This window comes from Kwoniella dendrophila, chromosome 4 (assembly GCF_036810415.1).
Source record: "Kwoniella dendrophila CBS 6074 chromosome 4, complete sequence".
Lineage (NCBI taxonomy): Eukaryota > Fungi > Basidiomycota > Tremellomycetes > Tremellales > Cryptococcaceae > Kwoniella > Kwoniella dendrophila.
The window spans coordinates 456,348-481,741 of record NC_089479.1 but is presented as its reverse complement, the minus strand read 5'-3'; the positions used below and the strand labels follow the sequence as shown (position 1 = coordinate 481,741).

The following is a 25,394-nucleotide window of genomic DNA, read 5'->3' as shown; positions in this document are numbered from 1 at the left end:
TAAGACATTATGATATGAGATATGTGTGTATATATCTTGTATGAAAAAAGATAAAATATCGTAACAAGAAACCAATACAATCCTCCTCAACCCTTCGTTCTTCATATAGAATCTTGTTTTCGTTAAAAATACAATCCCAACTCATGAACGAGAATAAAGAAACTGGTCTAAGCAAATCCATTAGAAGAAGAACTACTACCACCACCATTACCTAAATTAGAAGGTTTAAATCCCATTCTTTTAGCATATTCAAGCTCTTCAGTTTTCGTTAAACCATCACCTGTTTTAGTCCAATTGGCAGAAGAAGTTCTTGCTCTAAATTTATTTGTTCGAACTTTAAATAATTCTTCCATGTTCAAAGGTTTTATTGGACCAAATAATTCATCTGGATTTCTCAATGCTTGAGCTTCTAATGCCGCTCTTAAATTTGGTGATTCTGCCCATGAAGGTGGTATGAAATCTTTTGTTCTATCTTCATCATCTGAATCAGAGTATCTACAACAAGTCAGGTAAGACAATGGTCAGTGGTATGTTCTTTAGATGGCATTTCGATGAGCTACTCACTCAGATGCTATATCTGGTAAAACAATATCTTCACTTTGGACCAAAGCAGCTTTTTCATCCAATTGAGCCTGTAATGCGACTCTACTTTGTTGAAGTATATTCGAATGAGCGTGACCTCCTTGTGAGATTGCATTAGATTGTCTCATAGGTTGTTGAGCCATTGAAGAAGGTCTCGAAGGTGGACCTAAAGCTTTTCTTTCACCATTTTGGTTATTTTGATTGACTAAAGTCATGGTAGATGATTGAGTTTGATGTGTTTCAGCTGTACGGAAAGCTGATGGACCCATTTTACCTGATTGTACAGCATTACCGTTGTTGTATTGGATTGAGGAAGCCAAAGTAGCTTGTTTGGAAGGACGGAAAGGTTCTTTACCTTTAATCTGGGAAGAAGAAAGAGCATTTTGTTTTGAAGTAGCTTTGTTCTGTGACTTGTTCAAAGCAGCTGTTTGAGCTGCCATCTTTCTCTTCCTGGCGGCTTCTTCTTCGGCAGCCTATTTAGGATATTTACAAATCAGCTTTTGCCATTACTGTATAACCCAATCGAATTTGTGACTTACACGTAATTTGGCAGCTTGCGCTTCTCTTTCAGCTTTCTCCTTGTCTGCTTTCTCTTTGGCAGCCAGAGCAGCTTTATCCTGTCTTTCTTTTTGCCTCTTCTCAAATTCAGCTCGAAGACGTCTTTTCTCTTCAAGTTCAGCGACTTTAGCTTTGCGTTCTTCGTCCGCACGTATTCTTTCTTCTTCAGCTTTCTGCTTAGCTACTTGTTGTCGACGAACCTCAGCTTCTTTGAGCGCTGCTTTACGCTCTGCGGCAGCTTGTTCCTATTGAGCCGCGATGATTGTTAGTGGAGACTACAGACAAGCAAAAACGCTGATTACTCACCTTTCTGGCGGCAGCAGCTGCGAGCTGTAGACTCTTTACAGGACCAGTAGCTGGCTTGACACCTAAGGCTTTAGCAGCCATAGACTGTGCTTGGCCAAGTAAACTTCCGGTAGTAGCAACGGATGAAGTAGACATAGTGAGTGGGGTGGGAGCAGCACTTGATGAAGACGGGGTCTTTCGATGAGTCTGTGTATCGTATATATTAGCTCAAGTCCACGACAACATGTCAGCTGACATACCTTGACCTCTATAACGGGAGGACCCCTTGAAGATTTGTGCTTCTCAATCGTTTCATCTTCTTCTTCTTCACTCAGTTCATCGATTTCTTCATCTTCATCTTCTCTTTCTTTGTCCATCTCTTCATCATCATCAAAGCTGGGTTCTCTAGCCATTCGACTACTCTGCTTGACTTCTTTAGTAGGATTTACTGGTTCAATGCCTTCCTTATGCTTGGTCTTCTCAACCACCAATCTTTGTTGCTCATTTTGCACTGCTGCGGATAATTCAAGAGCATGTATCTCGTTCTTGTCATGTATGACTGGAGCTTGATCTCGTGTCACATGTCGAATTGGAGAACCTGTAGGAGTAGTCGATTGGGGTTCGGCTTCGACAGGAGCAGAAGCTTGTCTTTGCGTAGAAGCCATTGAAGTTCTAATGTCCACTGCGGTCAACTCGTCCATGACAGACTGTTCTTCGATCATTTCTTCCTCTTCTTCAGGTGACATAGGGACTTCTTGTGTCTTTTCTTCTATATCTGGCGTAGTTGATCTGGCAGCATGATCCTTGACAGATTGAGAACCTTCCCCATCTATCTCCATATTTCCATTTTCTTCTTTTTCTGTAGAATCAGGTTGAGTAGCTTGTTTCATTAATTTTTCTAACTCTAATTCAGCTAATCTCTCTTCTTCTAATTCCCTAGCTAATCTTTGAGCTTCTTCTTCTGCTCCTGCATTACCACCTAAACCAAGTAATCCAGCACCTAAACTACCTAAACCTCTCAAAAATCCTGTACCAGTACTTTTAGCTTGAGTTACACGTGATGAAGAAGGTCCAGTTGAAGCTGCTAAAGCTGCTTTTTGTTTAGCAGCTTCTTTAGCAGCTGTCTTTTCTCTTAACTCATCTAATGCCTTTGTAACTTTATGTATATCTGATCGATTGTTATCAAGTTGAACAGATGAAGAAGAAGATGGTTCAGCAGACCTGTTAAGGGAATCAGGCTGAGAGATGATACCGGCTGATCCGAAAGATGGTGTTTTAGTTGGCATATTGGGTCGATTGTTTGGACCAGGTGTACGAGCAGGTAAAGCATCGGTATAGTTAGGTACTGGTATAGGACCTTCAATGGTAACTTTAGCTGTCTTTTCAGGTCTTTTCTCGTCTTCTACTTCTTCATCGACCTCCTCTTCTACTCCATGATCCGATTTTCTCTTGAGACCGTTGACAGGAGCTAAACTCTTTCGTAATCCACTGAAATCTACAGTAGTACTCTGTCTTTGATTAGAAGCAGCATAAGATTTTCGGATGATACCATTTGTATCGTTATTAGGGATACTATTGACCGGTACAGCGTTTGCACCAAGAGCTTTACTCAACCAAGATGAACGGACTTGTCGAATAGGCTGGTTGATGGCGGGAGCAGTAGGGGGATTGGCGAAAGAAGTAGGCATGGTTGGATCCACTTTCCTTTCCGGTTCGATTGGTGCAGGTTCTTCAGCAGCTGACATACCACTTTCTGGTTCAGGTTGAGTTTTGACATCATCTTCAGCTTGATCTTCTGCCACTTGCTCGGCAACATCCTCCATTTGCTCGTCCTTTTGCTCATCTACTTCCTCCCGGATTACTGCTGACGACTGTATCGTGGGCTCGGCAATCGGAGCGGTTTTTCCAATGTCTGAAGATTTAGGAATTTCAGTAGCAACAGGTTCAACAGGTTCTGAAGCTGCAGCAACAGGTTCAATAATAGTTTCCCCGATATCTTCTTCAACTTCCATAGGCTGTTGCTCATGAAGATCATGAACAATTACATCTTCAAAAGCGGGAGTACTATCTTCAATTTCTATAGGTTCTTCAAGGGGATCTGGAGTTTTTTCTCTTACTTTCTCCTTTTTGGATTTCGATTTTGATTTTGAAGGGTTCGATTTCTTACTAATCTGTTCTTCAGGTATTTGCACAGCATCTCTAGTACCTTTAGAAGAAGAAGAAGATTTCGATTTTTCAGCAGAAGAAGAAGTGAGTGAACCACCATCGATTTGAGTATTATCTAAACTTGATGAAGGAGGAGAGTTCTCATCGTTTTCATGTTCAAGCACTTTCTTTGATTTACTTTTTTTAGTTAGTTTCGATTTTGATGATTTAGATTTTTCCGATTTAGATTTTATAGGTATAGGTGATGTAATTGGAATAGGCGATAATGATGATACATTTAAAGATCTTGGTTGTAATGGTGATAATGCAATACGAGACTACGGGATTACGGTTGTATAATCTATATTAGCCAGGCAACTAACGACGTACCTTGTAGGGTATCGTTCACTAAATAACGGAATGAATACACTTACATTCTGCTTTGTACTTGGACTCAAAGCCAAACGAGCATTAAGGCCTTTAACCTTATCTGTTCGTTGTTGATCTGCTGCTGTATGTGCTCTAGTCTTCTTTACTGTTTGAGTCCGAGAAGGTGTTTTCATAAGTTCTGTAATTGGTGCTCTGATAAAAGTAAACAAACATTAGTTAAGGATATATACTCAATCCGATAAGCCGTTATGAATCCAGTAGGATGATATGTTTTAAAATATCATACCTATTCTGTCTATCCATTATCTGTTCCATATACCCATCTAACCATCCATAACCAGTTTCATTTATGGTTTTCTCCAATTCTGATAAAGTAGATACAGCTGCTCTACGTAATTCATCACAAAGATTGAAAGCATAATGATCGATCGTAGGCATATCTTGTGGTTGGTATGACATGATGAATGGTCGTCTTGCCCCCTGCCTTACCTCTTGAAGCGATTAGATTGTGTCAATATCTAACGTCAAGCAATAAAGATGAAAGAAGAAAAGAAAGAGAAAAGCAAGATGCAAAAGAGGAGTTAATGTTTGGATATAAACAACAAAAATCCACCGTAGAGATAGACCCTGAAAGTAAAGTCATTCACCAAACATCATTGTAATGTACCACGTGGCAAGAATATAAAGTAAATAAACAAACAAGATAAACATTACGACCAATCTACATACTCGATATCAATGACATACTTTAACTAATAGAAATGCATCATATCTTCCCCATTCTCATCACACGATTGTTCTGAAGATAATACTCACCGATCAAAGCCATCCATCATGTCGGCACTAGGAGGAAGGGTGAGCTTAATACCACGAACTTTGAAATAGTATATTCAGCTAACGCGACTGTTTTCTTTCAGACCAAAAAGGTAAGGTGTCGACTTGTGACAATTGAGGACGAGTGTCGGATATATGCTGAAATATTGACTTTTTGCAGGTCAACACATATGGTCGAAAGAAGACTGTGAGCTACTTTTTGATGCTATTATTCTTCTTGAGAAGACTAGCTAATATTGGACTATCTACAATGCATAGCAAATAATTTCTATCCATGAAGACATTTCCCATGGAATCTGTTCATCATCTCCTATACGTTCTAATGTTGATAAGGTAAAAAGACCAGTATTACAAAGTAAATTATCTAATGATATAACAAATTTACCTTCCACACCTATACCAAATTCAAAAGTAGGTAAAAAAGTAATTAAAGATATAGAAAATGAATCATCAATTGGAAAAACAAAATTGGTTTTACAAAAACACCAACAACAAACACCACAATCAAGTCCAGAAATTGTATTTAAATTCGAAAGAAGAGTGAATAAACGTAAAGTCGTTATACCGAGATCACCTATATCATCTTCTTCACCATCACCTACGAAATTGCATTCTTCAACAAGAACCAAAAAGATACCTGAAGTCGTTATACCTTTATCAAATAGAAAAGTCAAACCTCTAGGAGAATTAACTAAAAGATTGGAGAAAGTGATTATAGAAGACTCACCTTCGAAGTCTAAATCATCAATTACCGGTAATCCCGTAACAAACGAAGATACGATAGAAGGATATCAAGTTGCGCTTGATGAGTTATTAGGTGTATGTTCATCGTCAACAATACAACCCTTCTCTCAGTTCCTTACAGCAACAGGAGAAGAATTACCACAATATGATAATATCCAAAAAGTCGGTGAAGCTTCATATTCTGAAGTTTTTGGATTGAAAATAAAAGAAGAAGTTAAATATGTCCTCAAAGTCATTCCTCTACTCTCACCGCCTTCCACCATGACGGACGAGACAAATGATAAACCTTTGCCGGATTGTAGTAAGATTGGTGATGTAAAGAAGGAAATTGAAGTGACTAAACGAATGGCACAAGTGCCTCAAGGTGGTTTCGTCGAGTATATAGGGTAAGCTGGGTCATGTAATTTTGTGAGAGAATAAATAGCTTATTGATTATACTATATAGATCGTATGTTGTGGAAGGAAATTACCCTGAGAAATTGTTGGAAGAATGGGATGAATTCAAAGGGAATGAAGGTTCAGCGAGTGTACGACCATGTAAGTCGCTCTACTAAAATGACTCAAGCGACTTGGCAGATTACCATTCATGATAGGGTGGACGTAAGGGAGCTGACGAGCGACCCATAGCCGCTCTCCCTCCCACACAGAGGTACTGCCTATTGCTGCTCTCACACGCTGGAGTAGACTTAGAGACATTTAAATTCTCTCAAACGCAAGGATGGCTTCAAGCAGCAGGTATATTTTGGCAATTGACTTCATCCTTAGCAAGAGCAGAGAAATGGACACAATTCGAGGTGAGCGGATTGAAAGCCAATATGCAGTGTTACGATGTTCGCTGACTCTACAATCACTTATTCAGCATCGAGATTTACACGAAGGTCAAATTCTTATTCATCCTTATTCAAATATATCGTCAACCTCCAGTACCAAAAAAGATCAGCAAAACGATGAGAAAGATAATTACTTAGACCCTTTGGATAGTGGCTTACAAACTACCATAATCGATTTTGGATTATCTAGATTGGCTTTACCTAATCAGTCGGAATCTATTTGGACTGAAGTACCTGAAGAAGTATATGAAGGTAAAGGATTACAATGGGATTTATATAGATCAATGAAGGATAAAATTGAAGATCGACAAAAAAGTAATGGTTGGAAAGGTTTTAATCCAATAACGAACGTAATGGTAAGTACTTGGCGACGTCATTTGAGGAAATCAATATAACTTCTTCACTAATCAATTATACAAACATAGTGGCTTCACTACATATTACGATATATGACAACCAAACTTGGACAACCCAAAGCACCTAATAGAAGGTCATCCAAAGCAGTAGCGATATGTGAAAAGGAAGAAAAATGTATTTTGATGCTAAATCAAATTGAAAAGATATTAGGATGGAGTATAGGATTTGAAAATGTATCCAAAAGAAGAGGTTTGAGAGGTGATATCATTGAGCAATTTTTAGAGAATAAATTAGTTAGTTCTCAAGATGTTTTGGCGTGGGGCGAAAAAGAGAAATGGGTGAAATAGATGATTGAATAGTCATACTGATGAATTAGATGAAAGAAGTGCATAATACTGTTTATATGTAGAAGATGCGGAAGAAGATGAGAAGAAAAGACGATGTACAAGTTGACTTGTATATAATATAGCTTGAAAATTCAATTAAACGTTTGTATAAATATTTTGGGTATTCCTCCAAGGTTTTTATGTACTTATATGATTTTATAATGAGTGATTCTTTCTATGAATTTCAAATATACATGTCATGATAAACGTTCTTTGAACTTAAGAAGCTAATCCATTGTCACTAAAACACGACAGGCGAAAATTTTTTAAACATTCTTATCGACTCATTTTATTATCTTTCTCGAAGTAACGATCATCTTTTTAACTCAGTTAGTCCGGAATCGATATCAAATTTCAGCATAACCATTCAAGTTGTACCTACCTTATTAATGCACGTTTCTTTCCCTCATACCACTCAGTGGTCGAAAATATTCCTTCTCCTAGTTCCTGCTTTAATCGCTAAGGGAGATGAAGAAAAGGGTTATCTCGTCCTTTTTAGAGACGTAGAGATGTAAATCTTTCAAAATGAAAGGATAGAGATAGATTGATATGAAAGGATGCTTTTATCGGTAGAAGCGCTTACAGTCATTCACAATTTATTGAAAGAGTATAAGAAGGATTTATGTTGATACAGTACTTTTCATAATTGCTCAACTCAATACGATTACACAGAAAGAGATTGGCCTCTCTGAATAACTACTCCAATATACATACTTGTACTCTCACAAATTTTCCAGCAAGATGAGCAATTTACAAGATATAACGAATTTGCATTCACATACAATTCATTTGGGGTTAGTCGGAAGAAGTGAATCTGCTCCTGCTATTCTGACTCAGGCGGCTCAAAAGGAGGACGAGGTCATTAATAGCAAGAAAGTACCTTCGAAGCGAGGTCAATCAGATACAGATACATGTGAGTTCACGATGTTTACATTTCATGGTGGATGGAAATACAACGTTCTTGTTCTACTATTTCAATAGGCAAAAGGAATACATCGTGTAGATGTACTTCGAACAAATGTTGTGCTGATCTTGGATATATTCTAATTCTCTATTCAACCAGATACTATAAAAAATTCGAACAATAGTAAATCCAAACCTAAATTACCTAGATTCTTCACATCATTCAATCAAAATATAACTAAATCTTGGGAAAGTTCATATGAAGCCATAGGTCATTGATATAATAACTTGAGACCATTTTATCGTTTGTTTTAACGGGTTGTTCAAGAGTTGTATCGTTGCTCTACGTTTTCCTTGTTCTACTAGTCTTGGATAAATATCATACAGTATACAACGGAAGTTTTCAGCAAGTTGTTATCCAATGTAAAAGGAAATTTTTAGTTGATCTAATCTTTTGTACTTTGAAGTTTAATTTATGTATGAATCTTATCAGTTTCCTAATCGTTGATCTCGCTTATTACTTATTGAATTATTGAAGGGTTTGATAGGTTTACTCTAATTCCCTTTCAACCTTTCTAATTCTTTTTCTAATTTTTCTCTTTTAGATTTTAACATCATTAATTTTCTTCTTTGTGTTATACTTAAATCTTTTGTATTTATATTTGTAACTTTACATGATGTGTCCTGTTTTTCATTTTCAGTCCCATCATTATCATTGTCATTGTTAAATGTACTGGATGATAAATTGAATTTATTATTATTGGCGTTATTTGAGTTTGAGGAGGAGGAGGATATTGTAGGTAATTTAGATGATTCTAAGATTTTTAGCTATACAAGTATATATCATATCACATTATTAGCGTTTCAACATCATACTATCTTTTGGTTCATTTCGAAAGACGCGTCAAAGCTATACTCACTCTTTCTTCCAATGTTACTAATTTAGAGTTTTCAGATTGAACCATATTTTCAGCTTTTGTAATTAATTGATCAATTTGAGGTGCTAAAGAACTTGCTAATGCTGATTTATGCGTCAAGATAGTTGGTTCAGGAAGTAAGAGGAAATGCTATCACAAGTAAATCTTTCGTAATTAGTAATGATAGATACTTTCATCACATACTACTCTTGAGCTAATGATTTGTCATTTATCAAATTGAAATAGAATCAAATGATTTCGTTCATGATCACAATCCTCAACTAAACTTACATGTTTATGTCTCATAATTTTAGTTAATCTAGGTAAATCTTTCGTACCGTTATTTAATTTATTCAAACCATTATTCAGTATTTGTGAACATCCTTCAGTAGCTTGAACACAATCTTCTAAAGCATTTAAAAAATCTGATGAAGGTGGATTTGGATATATTGATTCTCTAGGTAAATGTTTTGATGATGAAGATGCTGTATAAGCCATATTGCCGAGAGATCGATTCTTTCTTTAGCTTCGGTATTTGCAAGATTGTGCTCGATTCAATGTGATTTTTTGGGAACTCAGTGGTGTATAGATATGGTAGAATGAGTCAAAAAGATAACAACTTAGTCTCTCATGTCAAAAGGAGAGATTCTCATGTTCTGGCATTTTGTTGTTGTTGTTATTGACTTTTGTTTGTTCGCGTTGAGCTGAAAACGCGTCGTTCAATGCGAGCGTGTTACGTAACCAAAGTCGACAACCTACAGCCTATAAAATACAGCCTTGACAAGCAAGCACAGGGGAGGGTTGGAGATATGCATACTCTAGGTATAGAAGTCTAATGAAATGATAATGATCAAAAGTATCTCCTCCTGGCCATATATGCACAAGTAGGGTAAAATATAATGACGATAGTCACTCATTACAAAGGATATGAAGCTGAAACGCCTTTATTCCTCATTTTGATCAATTTGTTATTATTTGATCCTTTGTTTGTTCTATTTACGCTAAATGATCAGGTTAGATCCTTTATTCTTGAAGATACTGACATTTTAGTTATGTGTTTCACCCTAGATACTAATCATAAGGAACTTTTCCAGTCTTGATCACTTGGTATAGTGATCTCATTATACTTGATTTAGAATACAGATCAGACAGTCTAACTTGTGGTAAATTCGATTTTAACAAACAAGCTATTTCTACTAAGCAATAAAGTATTTTATACACCATTGATACTAAAACGTAAACAAGCTGATGATATACACCTGATCATCATTAAAAAAAGAGACCTTGACAACGAAAGGAAAGGAAATTTGGCTCTTCAATCAACATTAGTATGACTAGAGCATAACGACACAAACCAAAATATACATTTCGAAGCTTAACCCCTCCTTATTTTCCAACATTCTCTTTTTTCTTACAACTTACATGCTGGTCATGCTGGAATGATTGTTCAATCGAGCTTAATACCGTTATTGATCACTTCCAACGCTAAAGACACGAAACTCTTGATTTCTTCAACTGACATCGATTTATGGAACCCGGCGTTTAAGTGGTCAACATGTCAACAACAAATGGAGGACTCTTGGGTGGATTGTTAGGTGAAGGAGGTGATGATATCGACTTACCTAAATCATCTACAGCTCAAGGTCAGCCTATAAGTACCGGATCAACGACTAAATCAAGTCAGGAAGACGATGATACAATGATCACTACGGCTGAGCAAAGTGACGATACGACAAAGATTAGCAAGGCAACGGATACAAAGGAAGCTACATCAGCCAATGCACAATTATCTCCAACAAGCGACATTGACACTCATCTGACTGGTACAGCTACAAGGACAGTAGGTCAAGGTAGTCCGACAGGAATGAGCTCGTCTTCCATATCAAGTATGACAAGTCCACAACCTGCAACTTCAAGTTTGACTGGTACGTTAAATTCATTAACTCAAACTCAAGTACCTATTTCTTCAAGCAATAGTAACAAACTTTCAGGTTCAGTCAATCCTTCTTCAATTTCTTCAGCATCAACTTCAGCAACTTCCTCTTCCTCATCAATCAGTTCAGCGACCTCTTCTTTATTCTCTTCGTCTGCCTCAACATCTTCTTCTGAAAGCTCTTCAACTGAAGAACAGTAAGTCGTCTATCTAACATCCTTGCCCTCCTTCTTAGGTTATACCTCCTCTATCGATCTCTTGATGCTCTAAAAAATATCAACTCATGCTGAATCCCGTTCTTGTTGAACAATGTAGACCTACAAGAACCCCTCCTCCAATAATCGTAACTGTATCAGCAGGTAGAGATGTAACTTTAACTTCATCTATCTATTCGACACCTCCAGCTACCACATCCAGTACCGTCGAAGCTACAAAAGAATCTGCCAATAATAATGATGGTGATAATACTTCGATCTTGAATACCGATAACAAGTTATTTCCTTTAGGTGTTGTAATGGTGGTTGTTGGAGGTATAATAGCATTAGTAACGATTTTATGGTTTTTGATGAAAGTTTTTGGAATAACAAAGAGACGTCGGAGATTAAGAGGTGCAATACCATCTTTTGTTCCACCTGAAAGAATTGATTTTCCTGATGAAAGAGATAATGAGATTCATGGTTTCTCTATCAATGAAAAGAATGATAGATATCCTATTATACCTCAACATCATTATGATCAACAGCCTGATTATGTTGAATATAATATCAATAATAATAACATCCATAATCATCAAAGACAAGGTAGTGAGTCTTCATGGAATAATTTAAATGCTGATAGTTATCATCAATACGGTATAGATCAAACTATGACTCCCATTGAAGGTGCTGGTTTAGCTGGTTTAGGTATCAAACATAATTAGAATCATAATCCAGACGACAACGGTGGTTATGCAGGTCATACACATAATCAGCATTTCTATCACCAAAATAACAATATTTTCGCTCCCACTCAATATCAAGATAGATATGTGGATCAAGTAGACCATCCTCTATACCAATCTCAAAATACTCAAGAACGACATCAACAACGATACAGTAGAAATCTTGTTCCCACTAGAAGTGATTCACAATCTTCCCACGGGTCTAACCCAAACCCTGATAATAGCACTATTGATGATCCGTACGGTGGTTTAGTTAATGATAAAGCTTATGGCAATAATCATAATCAAAAACAAAGGCCAGATAAGCATAAGAAATGGGATTCAGTAGGAGGTCTCGTTTAACCCTTTTTTACTTCGATAGTGGTTCTTTATGGAGGCCATAACGTCGTTATCACCATTTCCTGACCTTCCAATTCGATATAGTTTTTCGAAAATATCAGAAAAATTACGCAAAATGAGTGACTTTAACATTTTACTTGATCGAGATGTGTGTTTTGTATACTGAATTCTGGAGAAGATGAATTTCCACTATCTATTGTAATATGTACCACTCTAACCGAATTATATCCTCCTGATATTGTATACCCATTGATTTATTGCACTCTTTTGTGGATTTCGTAAAATGCAATGAATATCATGTCCTTTATTCCAAGTCTGAAGTTAACTAGATTGTCTAGCTCCAAATACAGTTGTAAGCAGTACATGATGTAATTAAGATGAGATACATACAGTGGATATGAGCACATCGCCTAACTATGATCTTGTGTTCATATCTGAAATGATTCCAAGCAAACACAATTACTGATACAAAGAATCTCACGTCCCCCTGAAGTCATCAGACAGTCGCCTGGAACATTGAAATCAAGCCGGAGGCCACATCAATCTAGAATACAATTTGATCTAAATCATCTTCGAATACTTCTTCTGAATCTTCATAATTCTCTTGAACTTTCTTTTCGGATTTAGCATAAAGATCAACTGGAATTGGTCCGATATAATGTATACTACAGAGTCAAGAAATATCGATCGTATATCAATATTATAGCTCGTATGCGTTTGAAGTTTAGATCCATTTATCAATTGATATGAACTTACTCTCCAAATCCACCGACATAGTATATTCTATCGATATCTAATCTTGCCCATATACTGAAATGTGGTGAATCTTTATTACCAGGTATCCAACTTTTGGCATCTGGATGATATTTAGTATAACAACTTGATAATTCTGCTTCATCTTCTCGAGATAAATTCCTTAATGTGGTGACATTCTACCGTTGAGGAAGGGAAGATGACATAAATTAGCTATACTTGATTTCGTGTGGATTCCATATCGTGTCATACAGAATCCATCCATAGTTCTTTGCCTGACTGGTCATGTGTTCGAAATCTCAAAAACAATCAAAACTCACTCCCATCAAAGCCACTCTGCCTCTACTCATAGGTGATTTTATACCTTCAGTAGGCATACTAACTGTATATGCTATATGATGTCCAGGATCCTGAAAGATATTCTGTGTCGACCTCGATATGGGCATCAAGATCAATGCCAATGATCCATTCGAGTAACATGGTGCGTGATACTACTCATGATTCGCACCATCAGCTTTATTTGTACGACATTCACGAAAGATTGTGGCTAACCTCCATCATTGCAAACGGTCTACCTATGTTAGCCATCGGTATCAGCTGAATTGTTACGAGCGATCAACTACAAGGATAGCTCAACATACCTGCAAAATCCGATGATTCAGGATATACACTAGCCATAGTACCTGTCTTTACGTCTTTCACCAGGTCTCTAGCATTATGGGCTGTAATCAGGTTGTCATATCAGCTATTGTGAAATCGGCCGATTAGATAGCAACATACCGGCTTCAGCCAGAGTTTCACGTTTCACCCACTCGTTTGATGATGGGACAGTCAAACTAAAGACTGAGCTTATCGAAAGAGCGGAGAGCAGTGATGTAAGCAACATGTTGCAGTAAAGTTGAGCAGTATTAGCAGAATTTGAATCAGAGAGTATGATACTTGTATTCAGAAGATAGAGTTATCTATAGCTTCTGCAGATGATCAACGGTTCTTCTAATAAGGCTACCCTCCACACTTGATCATACGATTTAAGCATTACAGCAAGTTACATTTAATCTTGTCAGGCACAGAATGAGAAATAAATAAATGTTGAAACCGGCCGATCAGAGTTAACCGGAATCCGAAACAAACGGACTGAGGATGTACTCGCGCACAACTGCCACACAAAGGCTTTGATGTGTAATACCGGTAATTCCTCTTTTCAGTTTTTGACTGATGGGATTCTGCCACATTACCGATAGTTAACACCGCGAAACTCCGTTATAGTTACAGTGAAAATAAGTCTGAAGCTCACGCTACCAGATCAATTCAATGGATAGTGTACGGTGTACGGTGTATGGGGGTTTGTATAGTGATTGTCCAATATACTCTATGCTCTATAGTCTATACTCTATGCAGTGTTTGATTGTTGGCTGTCTCTGATACTTTGCCTATCGTTTGCAGTTTGTCGTGATACCAATCGATCGACTTGGTTATTTCGTTAATTGCTGTTAGCAAAAAAAGGTCTTTCTTTCATCCATCAAGTCTTAAAAGTGGAGGATATTGCCCATCATGGTGAGTGTCAGCAGCAACATCAGCAGCATCATCGTCAATAGCAGGACAACGCATAGGACTTAGAAAGGATTGCAAGGGTAGGAGGATCATTGGATATCGACAACAGAATATGGACGGCAAAATTACAAGTTTTAGTATTCAATAATAAACGTAGCAGTACAACAACGACATGAACGACACAACAACGATAGAGAGAGAAAGGCTCAAAGGAGATTGCAACATTGTACAGCATTATCAACATCGTTATAATCAACAATGGAAATACTAGAGATCATGGAGAAACATATGCGTTGTCCTGCTATCAAACTTAGAGATGATGTGCGGTTTATAGCAACTAGATCTATAACTGATATTGTTATTTAATTCCTTAGGATCCCCAAGGCCCAGTTACAATCCGAACCACACAATTCATTACCAACCGATTATTAAATCGAAGACAATTTATTGTCACAATTTTCCACCCAACAAGATCAAACATTTCAAGATCTGAATTAGGTGAAAAATTAGCTGGTTTATATAAAACTGAAGCTGCTAGAGTTTCAGTATTTGGTTTAAAAACTAAATTCGGTGGTGGTGTTTCAACTGGTTTTGGTTTAATTTACGATGATGAAGAATCACAAAAGAAATTCGAACCTAAACACAGACTTGTAAGAGTGAGTTTTAAAAAAAAGTTTCTTTCCAACAGTAGAGAATTTTAGAAAAGGAGATTGGGTCGCATGGATAATCGCATACGACAGGTGTTATGCGACAAGAAGTTAGAAAAATATGAATCGTTGTAATGCTCTTCGACTTGACTAGCAGTGATTACTGGGTAGAATGAAAACGTTCAATAATGATCAACGCTGACAAATTGCTTTTATCTCTTTTCTTTTCTATCACTTTCAATAATCTGCTTACTTCTATTCACATCAATCATTGGTCTCACCAATCCTTCACTAAACAGTCTGGTCTCGCTGACAAAGTCGTCAAAGCTTCCAGAAAACTTAGAAAAGAAAGAAAGAACAGATCTAAGAAAGTGAGTAATAAGATTTTTCCATGCTTTGTTCAACACTGCTTGGTTCTTTTATTTTCAAAAGAAAAATACTGATCATGTACTCCTACTTTAGGTACGAGGAAAGGCAAAGACCAAGGCCGGTGAACCAGCTAAAAAGAAGTAAACATAGTAAATTATTAGAATATTGTTACGATGATTTACTTTTTTCAGGTTTGGGATATCTGGTTTGGATAAGAAAAAAACATATCATATATACAGGTTTTTTCCACCAACAGCAGAACCTTATTTGGTATTGGGAACTTGGTGTTTGGAATGTATATCTTTTGCATGCTTCTCTTACAGAAACCCCGATTGGGCGAATTGAGATTATCAACAGATAGACAATTTTCATTTCATCCTATAAATTGATTTTGTTTTGCGTCGATACTGATCACAACTAGTCACGTTTCTGTCTCCTTGGTTAACAAGGCAGCAGAAGGAGAAAGCGGTCTTTGCTTCAACCCTTAAATTCAATGAGGACTAATGAATTGTAATCTGCTTTTGAGACATTATGAATTTCTAAATGCACAATGAGAGAAAGAAAAGTATAGATTTCATTCCTTAGCATTCATTTCCTTTGCACGGCGTATAAGCTTTATTACAAATATATATAGTAGATATTGATTTATAAGAAAGATATTCATAGCTTGATTGATATACATCTCAATTCTGGTTGAAAAGGTCGTCATGATCAAGATGGAAACTGGAAAAAAAAAACAGAAAGTCGTTATGAAATCATTAGCAACAAAATCTCTATTCTCCTTTTTTCAAAAAAGTACTACTGTTAAACTCACAGCAACAACATAATTTTTATCAACTTCTTGAATAAAATTATCATCATCAACAAAAACCAATCTATAAACACCTTTTTTTGAACCTAAATATTCATTTTTGTTGTTATTATTATTATTATTATTATTATTACTATTTGTATTTTTAATTATACCTAAACCATTTCCTGTACCATTTAATGGTGGAGAAATGACTGTTGCACGATAAAATGTTGTTGTTCCTGGATATAAAGCTAAAACTTGTGAATCTCTTGGGAAATCTTCCAAATTAACAGGATTCGATGTTAAGTGTAAAGGTGAATTTGGATCTGGTAATGGTATAATTGAACGTATTGTTGTATTGTATTTACTGTAAAAATTTTCATTTATAAAACAAAAATAATTTAGCATAGATTCTCAAATTCTCGAATTTCCAATTTCTTAAATCTTCGAATTCCACTGGGATTCATTCCGTGAATCACAGTGTATGTATGTATAGTACATCTAGTTATATAGATTGTTCCCTACACCCTGTCTAGTTTATCAATCAAATTATACGAAAATACTCACTTTCCATCATCATCATCATGAACTTCATATTTCATCTTATCACCACCTATACATTTCTTGATTGTCGCTAAAATCCAATCATCTCCTCCTCCTGCTGCTGCATTTGCGGTGGCGGCAGCGATAGCAGCAGCAGAAGGATCATTTTCTGGTATTGGTAATTTGAAAATAACTTTTCTACCAGGTTGTAAAGGTAATTGATCATAATATCGTTCTCTTTTTGCTTTACCAGTTTGTTCTCTTGACACTGGTGTAGTAGTGTTACCTTTATTAGTTGGTAAAGGTGATGATGAATATCTATCTTTATCTCTCAATGTTGAATCATTTCCACCAAAATATCCACCATGTCCATGTCCATATCCAGGTGCAGGTGAACCTGAAGTTGAATTTGTATGATTTGATATAGATAATTTTCTTTTCCTTTTTATACCATTTACACCTCCAGGTGTTGTTACTGAAATTTGATCACGATCACGATCACGTTCACGTTCACCTTTAATATTTATACTTGGTATATTACCTTCTGTTAGTGGCAAACCAGATGAAGAGGAAGTACCTCTTCTTAAAGCTAATAAAACATTTAATTTATCCAAAGATTCATCTAAATATTTTTTTTCAGAATTTAATATACGTAATTCCCTTTCTCTTTCATTCGTATCTGTTATTTTATTTATCGAAGATGGGTTTGATGGTATTGAAGGTAATAATCTTAATGTATCTACTAAAGAATGCCATAAGGAGATCACTATTTTTTTGTGTTTTATAATATCGTTTTTGAAGGCCAGTTCATATAGCGAGACAATGATATATGTATGAATTTTAGTTTAATTATATTATCAGTATAAGTATCAGTCAGTAATATACAAATTCGATCCATTGGTAGATACGATCGATTCCAAATATGAAAGTGGTGATATCGATGCCATGAGAATTAAGACCATGATGAATGAAGAGAGAGATTGATCGGTACCAGAGTGAGATGTAAAATGAGAAGATAATCGTTAGCCTCGGTATGTAAACGGTAATAGATATCTTGAAGATGTTTGCGTACAATATAGAAACGCATAAACGTAATCATAAAACTCACTTTGTTCATTTTCAGCCATAGAGGCTTTAACAGAACCTAAACGGTTCCTACCAGACATTATTATATATCGCTGTTATTATGCTGTTGAATGTATAGATAGAAACTATCTTAAAAACAAAAAAACAGGCCGGACAAGTTTTATGGAGATGAAATTGATTTCTTAGTCGATAAGAGCTCGAATTGTATTCGGTGTTGACATACAAGCAAGAACTAATAAGGTTTCAATCAGATACTTCTATGTCGATGTCGACGTAATGTCGTTCGAAGGGTAATGAAGTAAAGAAGGCCAAGTAACCGGTGGAGTTGAATATCAATAGTTGTCTGTATGTGTACGATCGCTCTATATATGTTGTATGGCTAGTATAAGCTATATTTCTGATCAGCAGGGTGGGGTCGTTAAGCCGTATTATCAACGATTTGCTATAACTGTTCTTTTGTTGTTATTGTTATTGCTCGTTCGTTATCGTTTGAATTGCGAAACGAACAGAGTTACCGGAATCAGGCACGCACCATAAACTGAATCACATTTATAATGATAAGTTAGGTATGGTTGTACAGTACGAAAGAGATTGACTCTCTACTATAGTTCATTCCACCTGTGACATTCTGTCAATGACAAGATAGGACGTCGTATATGATTTGTTCAGGTTATTGCATAAATCAACTATAAAAAATAGCTATATATACGAACTCCATTTAATTTAGTTTATTAATTTGTTTATTTATTCCTTCTTTCTCTTCTTCTTTCTCTTCTTCTTCTTGTTTTTACTCGTTCCCCTCATATTTGGAGAAGTCACTTGTATTTAAGGGATCGTTTGTCCCACGTAACACGCAATTCTGCTTTCGTTTTGGGTTGTGGTATTTTGCCCTCTATATTGAAAATCCCAAAAAGCTGATAAAATAAATTTCTAAGCTACACAACTAACACGGCCGATACACCGTGACTGTTTTTTTCTATATATCATGAGACTTAAAGAAAAACAAACCCGTGATAAATCCTTTCTATTCTACTATATTGTACAACGTTTTGGAATGTTTGAAAAAAAATTGGAAATCTCGAAAAAAGAGAAAAAAATGAAACCGATGAGAGGGGAGGTAGTATATTTAAAACAATTTAAGCCCGTTGAGGAGCAGGAGAGACTTGAGGTTGACCATTTTGTGGTTGAGTTGTACCTGATGCACCTAATCTAGCAGCTGCATGAGCTGGTAATTTCAGATTCAATCCACCTGTAGGTAGTGATGGACTTCCGTTTTGTGGTTGGTTCGTAGTTTGATTACCATTACCATTTGCGCTGGTGAAATTCTGCTGTTGCTGCTGAACTTGACCACCATTCTGATTTGTTTGCTGTTGGTTCATTCTAGCCATTTTCAACAGATATTGCTTATTCCTAGCTTCAACGTAACCTTGTAAATTTTCACCAAATCCAGATGATTGAGCTAATTTACTAATCTCATTAATTTGTTCTGGAGTCATGGTTTCTAGGTTCAGCTGTGGATGTGGTTGTTGCTGTTGCTGTTGCGATGCAGATGCAATTGCTCTTGCAGCTAATAATCTTTGTTGCATTGCTGGATCCATCCCATTTGCATTCCCATTCGTGATAGGTGAATTGGTGAAAGGTTTGCCGTTCGAAGGAACAGAACCATTGACTAATTGAGGAGAACCATTGTTAGGTTGGACATTAGGATGAACAGGGTTTGTAGGTGAATTAGATGGTCTTTGAGGATTAGAGGGAGGTTGCATTTGACCAGATGTAGAAGCTCTTTTAACATTCTGAGGTCGATTATTACCATTCGAAGGAGGAGGGCCCATAGGTTGTTGAACATTAACAACGGGAGAAGCGACTGAAGAACCATCGGCAGAAGGTGCTCTAGATTGTTGCTGTGAAGGTATACCTTGATTACCCGGCTGAGCTTGTGCAGCGGCTTGAGCAAGAGCGGCTTGTTGTTGTTGTTGCTGTTGTTGAGCTACCATAGCTTGTTGTTGTGCAAGTAATTGGAATCTTTGGAACTGCTCCATCTGTTGTTGCTGTTGTAACAACTGTTGTTGTTGTATATGAGCAGCAACCAATTGAGGATTAGGTGGAACAATTTGAGGTCTAACGAAAACAGGTGTAGGAGGCAATTCGGTGGGTGCGTTTAAAGCAGTGATAGCTTGAGTAATTGCAGAAAGATCAGGTTTAAGTTTCTCCCAATCATCTTCGCGTAAAAGACTAATCCTATTCTTGATATATTTAGAATCCAAATCATCGACAACGACTCGATCAATGTCTTCTTCCATACCCATACCAACACCCAATGCACCACCACGAGATACATCATACCTCGCAATCTCATTTAACCTCCTCCTCTTACTGTGCTGTTCATCTTCCCCTTCTTCGACATCATCAATTGACTTGGGTCTTCTTCTTGTTGAGGTCTTGGCGGGGGGTGCAGTGTCGGGAAAAAGCCAATTTGGGTATTCTGATGGTGAAGTCGGTGGTTGACCCTTTCTATGAGCGAATAATGGTGTACGTCGGTCAAGTCTAAGTACACCTCCTCGTCCACGTCGGAGTCGGAAAGAAGATGGATAAACAGCTTCAGGATCATCTTCTTCGTCGGAGTCTGCACGACCTCGGTTAAGAGTACGAGCGTAATGTGGATCAAGGGAAGTTCGAGGTCGGAAAGTTTGGATGGCAGCAGAAGGTGGTAGAGGTTGATATGAATTATCGGTAGCATCGTCCCAAGCAGAATCAACTTCTTTCTTTTTAGACACAAGTTCTTCTAACCTTTGTTGAAGGGCTGCCATTCTTTCTTTGATAGCATCGGGAGCGTTTGATCTTCCAGATAATCCAACTGGCATCTTTTCGGTAACCGCTCGAGTTGAATTATCGACCACTTTGTCTCTCTTGTCCCGTTCTTCTCGATCTTTCTCGTGATGTGTTCTTTTACGCTGTTGAGGTAGGTTGGTTGAAGAAGTTTGAAGTGGTATGGGCGGTATGGCAACAGGTGCGACACCTGATATTGATCTTCCAGTTATGATTTCCTCTTCTTCTCTTGTCATACCCAATGAAGGCCATTTACGTTTGATTTCGAACAGCTTCCATTTAGCTTCCCAGACTTCTTTATCCTGTTTGTATAGCTTCTTCTTCGCCTGCTCACGTTTGACAACCATGGAAGCCAAATTATGCGCCAGACGCAATTCGGCTTGGATTTTCTGGAACTGTTCAATGGAGTAGTTGTCCGTACGTCGAGTTTTACGAGTTGCTCGAATATCTCTTCGTCGGAAACACACATAAGGGTCATTGTCATTGGTTTCGTCGTACTAAAGATGCCGAAGTCAGTCTCCATATAATCCAACGGATAGTCGTACTGAAAATTCAGCTTACGTTTAAAGCGGGCATGATAGATTTTCCTTCTCTCTCCTCCCTTCTTACTTTCCAGTGCGAGTATACATTTCTAGCCATTCGACATAGTACTTTCAGATCCGGCAGACCTTTTGGTACTTCATTACTCGGTAGGAAGGATGTCGGTATTGGATTTGAGAAAAGAGGTTCGACAGATGAGAATGGGGGCAGAAGGGATATATTCTATGAATAGTGTAAGTGTAAAAAGTTAGATTATCTATTCTAGAAGATGAAACCAGGAATATCAACTTACGGTATGAAGCATTGGGACACTATCTTCAGCATATTTCTCTAAAACACCCATGATGTACTCAAAGGTATCTTCCGAGATAGACAAAGAAGTAGGCAATCCATCATTCTTATCTTTTTCCTTCTCTTTACCCTTAGCTCTCATGCCTCTTCCAGCAGTTGTACCATTAGTTTCTTTCAGAGGAGTTTGAGGACTACCATTAAGTTTATGATCACCATTTGTTGTAGTTGATGATGAAGTTCCTGAAGTTCCTTCTTGTTTGGAATTAAATTCATTTAACCATTTAAAATCTTTATCATCCATACAATAACCTAAACCACCCCATCCACCACTACTTTCTTCAACGGTATCGGAGAACCTAATATAATTGACTGGCTCGACATATTTTGTAGCTTGATATAATGGTTCAAATTGATCATCTCTAACTAAACCTGTTGCATCAGGTGTAGGAATATGATAATTTAATGAAGATGTTGGTTTTAGTGTACTGGTAGTTGCCGTTGCTGTTGTATCAGAAGTACCTTTATCACTAGGTGAATTGGGTTTATCACTAGAATGGAACAACGATGCTGATGATAAAGCTGCTTGAAGATGGTGTTCCTATCAAGAGTTACAACAGAAAATTGGTAATACGCGTTAGTAAATCAGAGTAAAAGTTGATGTTGTAAACAGAAATGACGAGATTTTAAAGTTAATCGAATGAATTACCCGAAGAGGTAAAAAGTTGAATGATAACAACAAAACGGCCGAAGGTAAAGAAGTCATCTTTCGACCAGATTTCAGATGAAAAAAGCATGCAGGAAAAGAGCAAGATGGATGAAGGAACAGTAGTAGATCACATAGCACTAAAAATATGAACAGGTCGAATTTGTTAAAGAGGAGGAAAGAGCATGATTTTCATGATGATGATGATGATGATGATGATGATAAACAAAGACGGCTTGCGCGCGCTTTGAAAGGCAAGCTCCACGCGGAAACCCTTTTTTTTTTCCCATTGAAATGAAAAAAAAAACACCCCTTCTTCATCAAACGTCCAAAAGATGAAATTCTACTATGCTAAAGACCTATGCATGCATAGACAATATTGTAGAGGAGGGTCGACTTACTAAAAGTTCACCAGATTCAACACCAATTGCACCAACATGTTGATGTTTTGTTTGTTCGGAATGAGCGGAACCTGATGATTCATTTGATTCCCAAACGATAGTTTCGGCTGCACCTAAATCAACTTTATCCGTCCCTTTATAAATCAATAATTTCGTCTTATTTGTAACCCTCCCGGCACGCCGTGAAGAGGTTACCATCCTACCTGGAGCCATGAATTGCTGAAGGAGGTATCGACAAGGTTGAAAGCGAGGGCTCAGCTATAGCTGAACGTCGATGCTTTGCCCTCGTTTGCTGTTTTTAAATGGGTTATCATCGACCAGTAAAGGCCGGATACTATGGTGGGAAAAAAAAAAGCAGGGAGGGTGGCCAAAAGGTGATTTTGATTGGGTTGGTTATACAAACCTATTACCCCGTTTGTACGCTGTATGCTACGCTGTATTAATTATTCTTTGTTTGTATTTTACTCGCGTCAAATTTAACGCTATGACAACAACAACTCAAATCACAAAATATCAAAATTTTCTCCGGTTCGGCATTATAGCCGTGGCACGCTTCATTACGTCAGCAAGATTATCTTTGTTTACACATTGACTTTTATGAAACGAAGAAGATAAAAGCTGAAATGCGATCAAATGCAAATGCAAAGTGTTTTAAATGCAACTATGACCTGCAGAGCAAGAGGGAAATAGGTTAGTATGGACAATCCGTGTTTATGCTTTGTACTGGCAACATGTACGCACTATGTACAAACAAGAACGAGACCAATGACGACTACAACCAGTCATAAGCCTTTCTTCCTGACTGAGAAGCGCTATTATCCACTTACGGCTTGACAAGAAAACGAAAGCTCCGCGAAATTACCACTTTGTCTTCCTCTTCCAACCTTTGCCTCTTCCATTCTCCATTCTACTCCATTGTAAATCGCCATATTTCCTCTTTGCATATTCACCAGTACCTTCATCCTGTATCAAGCCTTTGACAACTTGACCAGCTCTGTATTTCCTTTCTTTCGTCAATGTCGTATCTTGTAAATGACGAGGAGCATCTACCATTGTACCAATCTGCGTAAACCGTATATCCTATATCAGTATCATAGACTATTACATTCATGCAGTAGTTACTTACAGCGAAATTTTCAGGTATTTTATCAGATTTACTACCACCTTTCATAAACCTCTTAGGATCCAAGCTGTTTGCTAGCGAAAGAGCTTGGTAATCCCTCTTCATTTGAGGCAACAAATCCGATCTAGGTGTAGGTATACTTGCCCAAAGTTCAGAAGTAGTAGCTTTACGTGGTTGCTATTTGTTCGAATCAGTTTTACTCGATATATCGATCAGTTTTCAAGGCGAGCAAAACTTACCGCTGCCTTTTCACGTTTACTCAATGGCTTTTCATAAGGTCTATCATCTAATTCAGGTATAGGTATTTGTTTCTTCTTGCCTATTATTGGTCTCTTTGACTTTGATGATCCAGCTTGAGCTACTTCAGGTATGGATGTATGGGCTTGAGCTTTACCGTCTTCCGTAAATGCGAGATGTGCTTTAGGTAATTTAGGAATCGATAAATCGGGGATGGGGCTAGTAATTAGCAGAAATATAGTGTCAGCTATAACGACCGACCAGATACATAAATATAAGGCTGCATCGTTGACTCACGCATCCTTCTTTTTCTCTTTCTGATCTTCATCAAATTGCAATACCACTTCTTCTCCATCGTTATTAGGCTGAACAGCTTTACCCTTTCCTTTGTTACTTGCTACATCAGACTGTTTGGCTATAGCAGCAGCTCGAGCAGCTTGTAACAATTTTTCCATATCTTCGTCATCCGAATCATCATCATCCTCGTCGTCATCGTCTTCGTTATCTTCAGAATCAGATGTGTTTGATGATGAAGCTGAGATTGTACTTGAGCCATCTTCGGATTCAGAGTCTGAATCAGACGAAGAAGCATTACTGTTTTGACCGAATTTCGATGGCGCAGAGGGAGAATGAGGTCTAGCGAAAATCTGACCTGTTGATAAGGCAGTTGGGGGTGAAGTGAAATGATCTTCATCTTCGTTTGTTATTGATACAGATTGTCCGTCTTGATCACCTTGTACTGATATGTCCAATGATTTAGAGACATCATCATTTAATTCTAATTCATCTTGATCTTGATCCTGACTCCTACTTGAAGTTATTGATCTTGAATCTTCCCTTTCTCTTGCTTCATTTGTAGCTTCTCTAACTTGGTTTAACCTTTTATGTCTTAATGCTCTTGCGCTACCAGTCTCCAATTCACTTCCAACTGATGTAGCACTTCCTGAATCACGTAATCTATTTATAGGGGTATGAAGTATTGATGCTGCTTCTTCAGCGGCAATTTCATCTGTTGTTCTATGATGATGCAAATTAGTAGTACGTATAGGTGTTGGTCGATTTGATGTTGGTGTTGAAGGTCTTGATGATCGACGAGGGGTAGACATTTTGAGGCTATTGCGATCTGGTTGAGTGTTAGAGTGTTTGAATATGACCTCGCTTGCGCCCGATCAATCTGTAAAGAGGAAGATCGCTGTTATTGATTGCTGAATCAATTGTCTTGAAAATATGAATGTATCGCTGGGGAGGAAACGCTAACGAGTGATTGTTGAGCGTATCAAGGAGCTGATTGGAGATATACTACCGTTGATAAACGTATAGAGTGCTAAGATAGAAGCACAGTAATGATTTTGATTATGATGAGAATTGTAAATTCAGTGCTGTATACA

The 25,394-nt window shown here is 37.4% G+C and overlaps 10 protein-coding genes across 10 annotated transcripts; 4 read left to right on the top strand and 6 right to left on the bottom strand.

Moving 5' to 3' along the window:
- Nucleotides 1–167: 167 nt before the first annotated feature.
- L201_003314 (uncharacterized protein) lies at nucleotides 168–4,419 on the bottom strand (the record flags this gene model as incomplete). Its single annotated transcript, XM_066219069.1, has 7 exons — nucleotides 168–495; nucleotides 565–1,055; nucleotides 1,122–1,385; nucleotides 1,447–1,632; nucleotides 1,686–3,908; nucleotides 4,005–4,152; nucleotides 4,247–4,419. The coding sequence occupies 7 exons, from the start codon at nucleotides 4,417–4,419 to the stop codon at nucleotides 168–170; spliced, it is 3,813 nt and encodes a 1,270-aa protein (XP_066075166.1).
- Nucleotides 4,420–4,794: 375 nt separating this feature from the next.
- L201_003313 (uncharacterized protein) lies at nucleotides 4,795–7,072 on the top strand (the record flags this gene model as incomplete). Its single annotated transcript, XM_066219068.1, has 7 exons — nucleotides 4,795–4,815; nucleotides 4,955–4,981; nucleotides 5,053–5,924; nucleotides 5,984–6,075; nucleotides 6,166–6,332; nucleotides 6,398–6,724; nucleotides 6,794–7,072. 7 exons carry the CDS (start codon nucleotides 4,795–4,797, stop codon nucleotides 7,070–7,072), a joined length of 1,785 nt encoding a protein of 594 aa, XP_066075165.1.
- A 780-nt stretch (nucleotides 7,073–7,852) lies between these two features.
- L201_003312 (uncharacterized protein) lies at nucleotides 7,853–8,293 on the top strand (the record flags this gene model as incomplete). The annotated part of the gene is made up of 2 exons (XM_066219067.1): nucleotides 7,853–8,024; nucleotides 8,175–8,293. 2 exons carry the CDS (start codon nucleotides 7,853–7,855, stop codon nucleotides 8,291–8,293), a joined length of 291 nt encoding a protein of 96 aa, XP_066075164.1.
- Nucleotides 8,294–8,569: 276 nt separating this feature from the next.
- On the bottom strand, nucleotides 8,570–9,429 carry L201_003311 (uncharacterized protein; the record flags this gene model as incomplete). The annotated part of the gene is made up of 3 exons (XM_066219066.1): nucleotides 8,570–8,842; nucleotides 8,935–9,081; nucleotides 9,223–9,429. The coding sequence occupies 3 exons, from the start codon at nucleotides 9,427–9,429 to the stop codon at nucleotides 8,570–8,572; spliced, it is 627 nt and encodes a 208-aa protein (XP_066075163.1).
- Nucleotides 9,430–10,486: 1,057 nt separating this feature from the next.
- L201_003310 (uncharacterized protein) lies at nucleotides 10,487–12,146 on the top strand (the record flags this gene model as incomplete). Its single annotated transcript, XM_066219065.1, has 3 exons — nucleotides 10,487–11,061; nucleotides 11,180–11,766; nucleotides 11,818–12,146. The coding sequence occupies 3 exons, from the start codon at nucleotides 10,487–10,489 to the stop codon at nucleotides 12,144–12,146; spliced, it is 1,491 nt and encodes a 496-aa protein (XP_066075162.1).
- A 541-nt stretch (nucleotides 12,147–12,687) lies between these two features.
- L201_003309 (uncharacterized protein) lies at nucleotides 12,688–13,782 on the bottom strand (the record flags this gene model as incomplete). The annotated part of the gene is made up of 6 exons (XM_066219064.1): nucleotides 12,688–12,808; nucleotides 12,900–13,075; nucleotides 13,217–13,387; nucleotides 13,449–13,471; nucleotides 13,538–13,618; nucleotides 13,677–13,782. The coding sequence occupies 6 exons, from the start codon at nucleotides 13,780–13,782 to the stop codon at nucleotides 12,688–12,690; spliced, it is 678 nt and encodes a 225-aa protein (XP_066075161.1).
- A 923-nt stretch (nucleotides 13,783–14,705) lies between these two features.
- L201_003308 (uncharacterized protein) lies at nucleotides 14,706–15,607 on the top strand (the record flags this gene model as incomplete). The annotated part of the gene is made up of 4 exons (XM_066219063.1): nucleotides 14,706–14,768; nucleotides 14,822–15,103; nucleotides 15,394–15,465; nucleotides 15,557–15,607. 4 exons carry the CDS (start codon nucleotides 14,706–14,708, stop codon nucleotides 15,605–15,607), a joined length of 468 nt encoding a protein of 155 aa, XP_066075160.1.
- A 643-nt stretch (nucleotides 15,608–16,250) lies between these two features.
- L201_003307 (uncharacterized protein) lies at nucleotides 16,251–17,965 on the bottom strand (the record flags this gene model as incomplete). The annotated part of the gene is made up of 3 exons (XM_066219062.1): nucleotides 16,251–16,623; nucleotides 16,824–17,565; nucleotides 17,908–17,965. 3 exons carry the CDS (start codon nucleotides 17,963–17,965, stop codon nucleotides 16,251–16,253), a joined length of 1,173 nt encoding a protein of 390 aa, XP_066075159.1.
- Nucleotides 17,966–19,021: 1,056 nt separating this feature from the next.
- L201_003306 (uncharacterized protein) lies at nucleotides 19,022–22,859 on the bottom strand (the record flags this gene model as incomplete). The annotated part of the gene is made up of 4 exons (XM_066219061.1): nucleotides 19,022–21,208; nucleotides 21,273–21,473; nucleotides 21,544–22,140; nucleotides 22,647–22,859. 4 exons carry the CDS (start codon nucleotides 22,857–22,859, stop codon nucleotides 19,022–19,024), a joined length of 3,198 nt encoding a protein of 1,065 aa, XP_066075158.1.
- A 645-nt stretch (nucleotides 22,860–23,504) lies between these two features.
- Nucleotides 23,505–25,112, bottom strand: L201_003305 (uncharacterized protein; the record flags this gene model as incomplete). Its single annotated transcript, XM_066219060.1, has 4 exons — nucleotides 23,505–23,708; nucleotides 23,773–23,946; nucleotides 24,009–24,225; nucleotides 24,304–25,112. The coding sequence occupies 4 exons, from the start codon at nucleotides 25,110–25,112 to the stop codon at nucleotides 23,505–23,507; spliced, it is 1,404 nt and encodes a 467-aa protein (XP_066075157.1).
- Nucleotides 25,113–25,394: the final 282 nt, after the last annotated feature.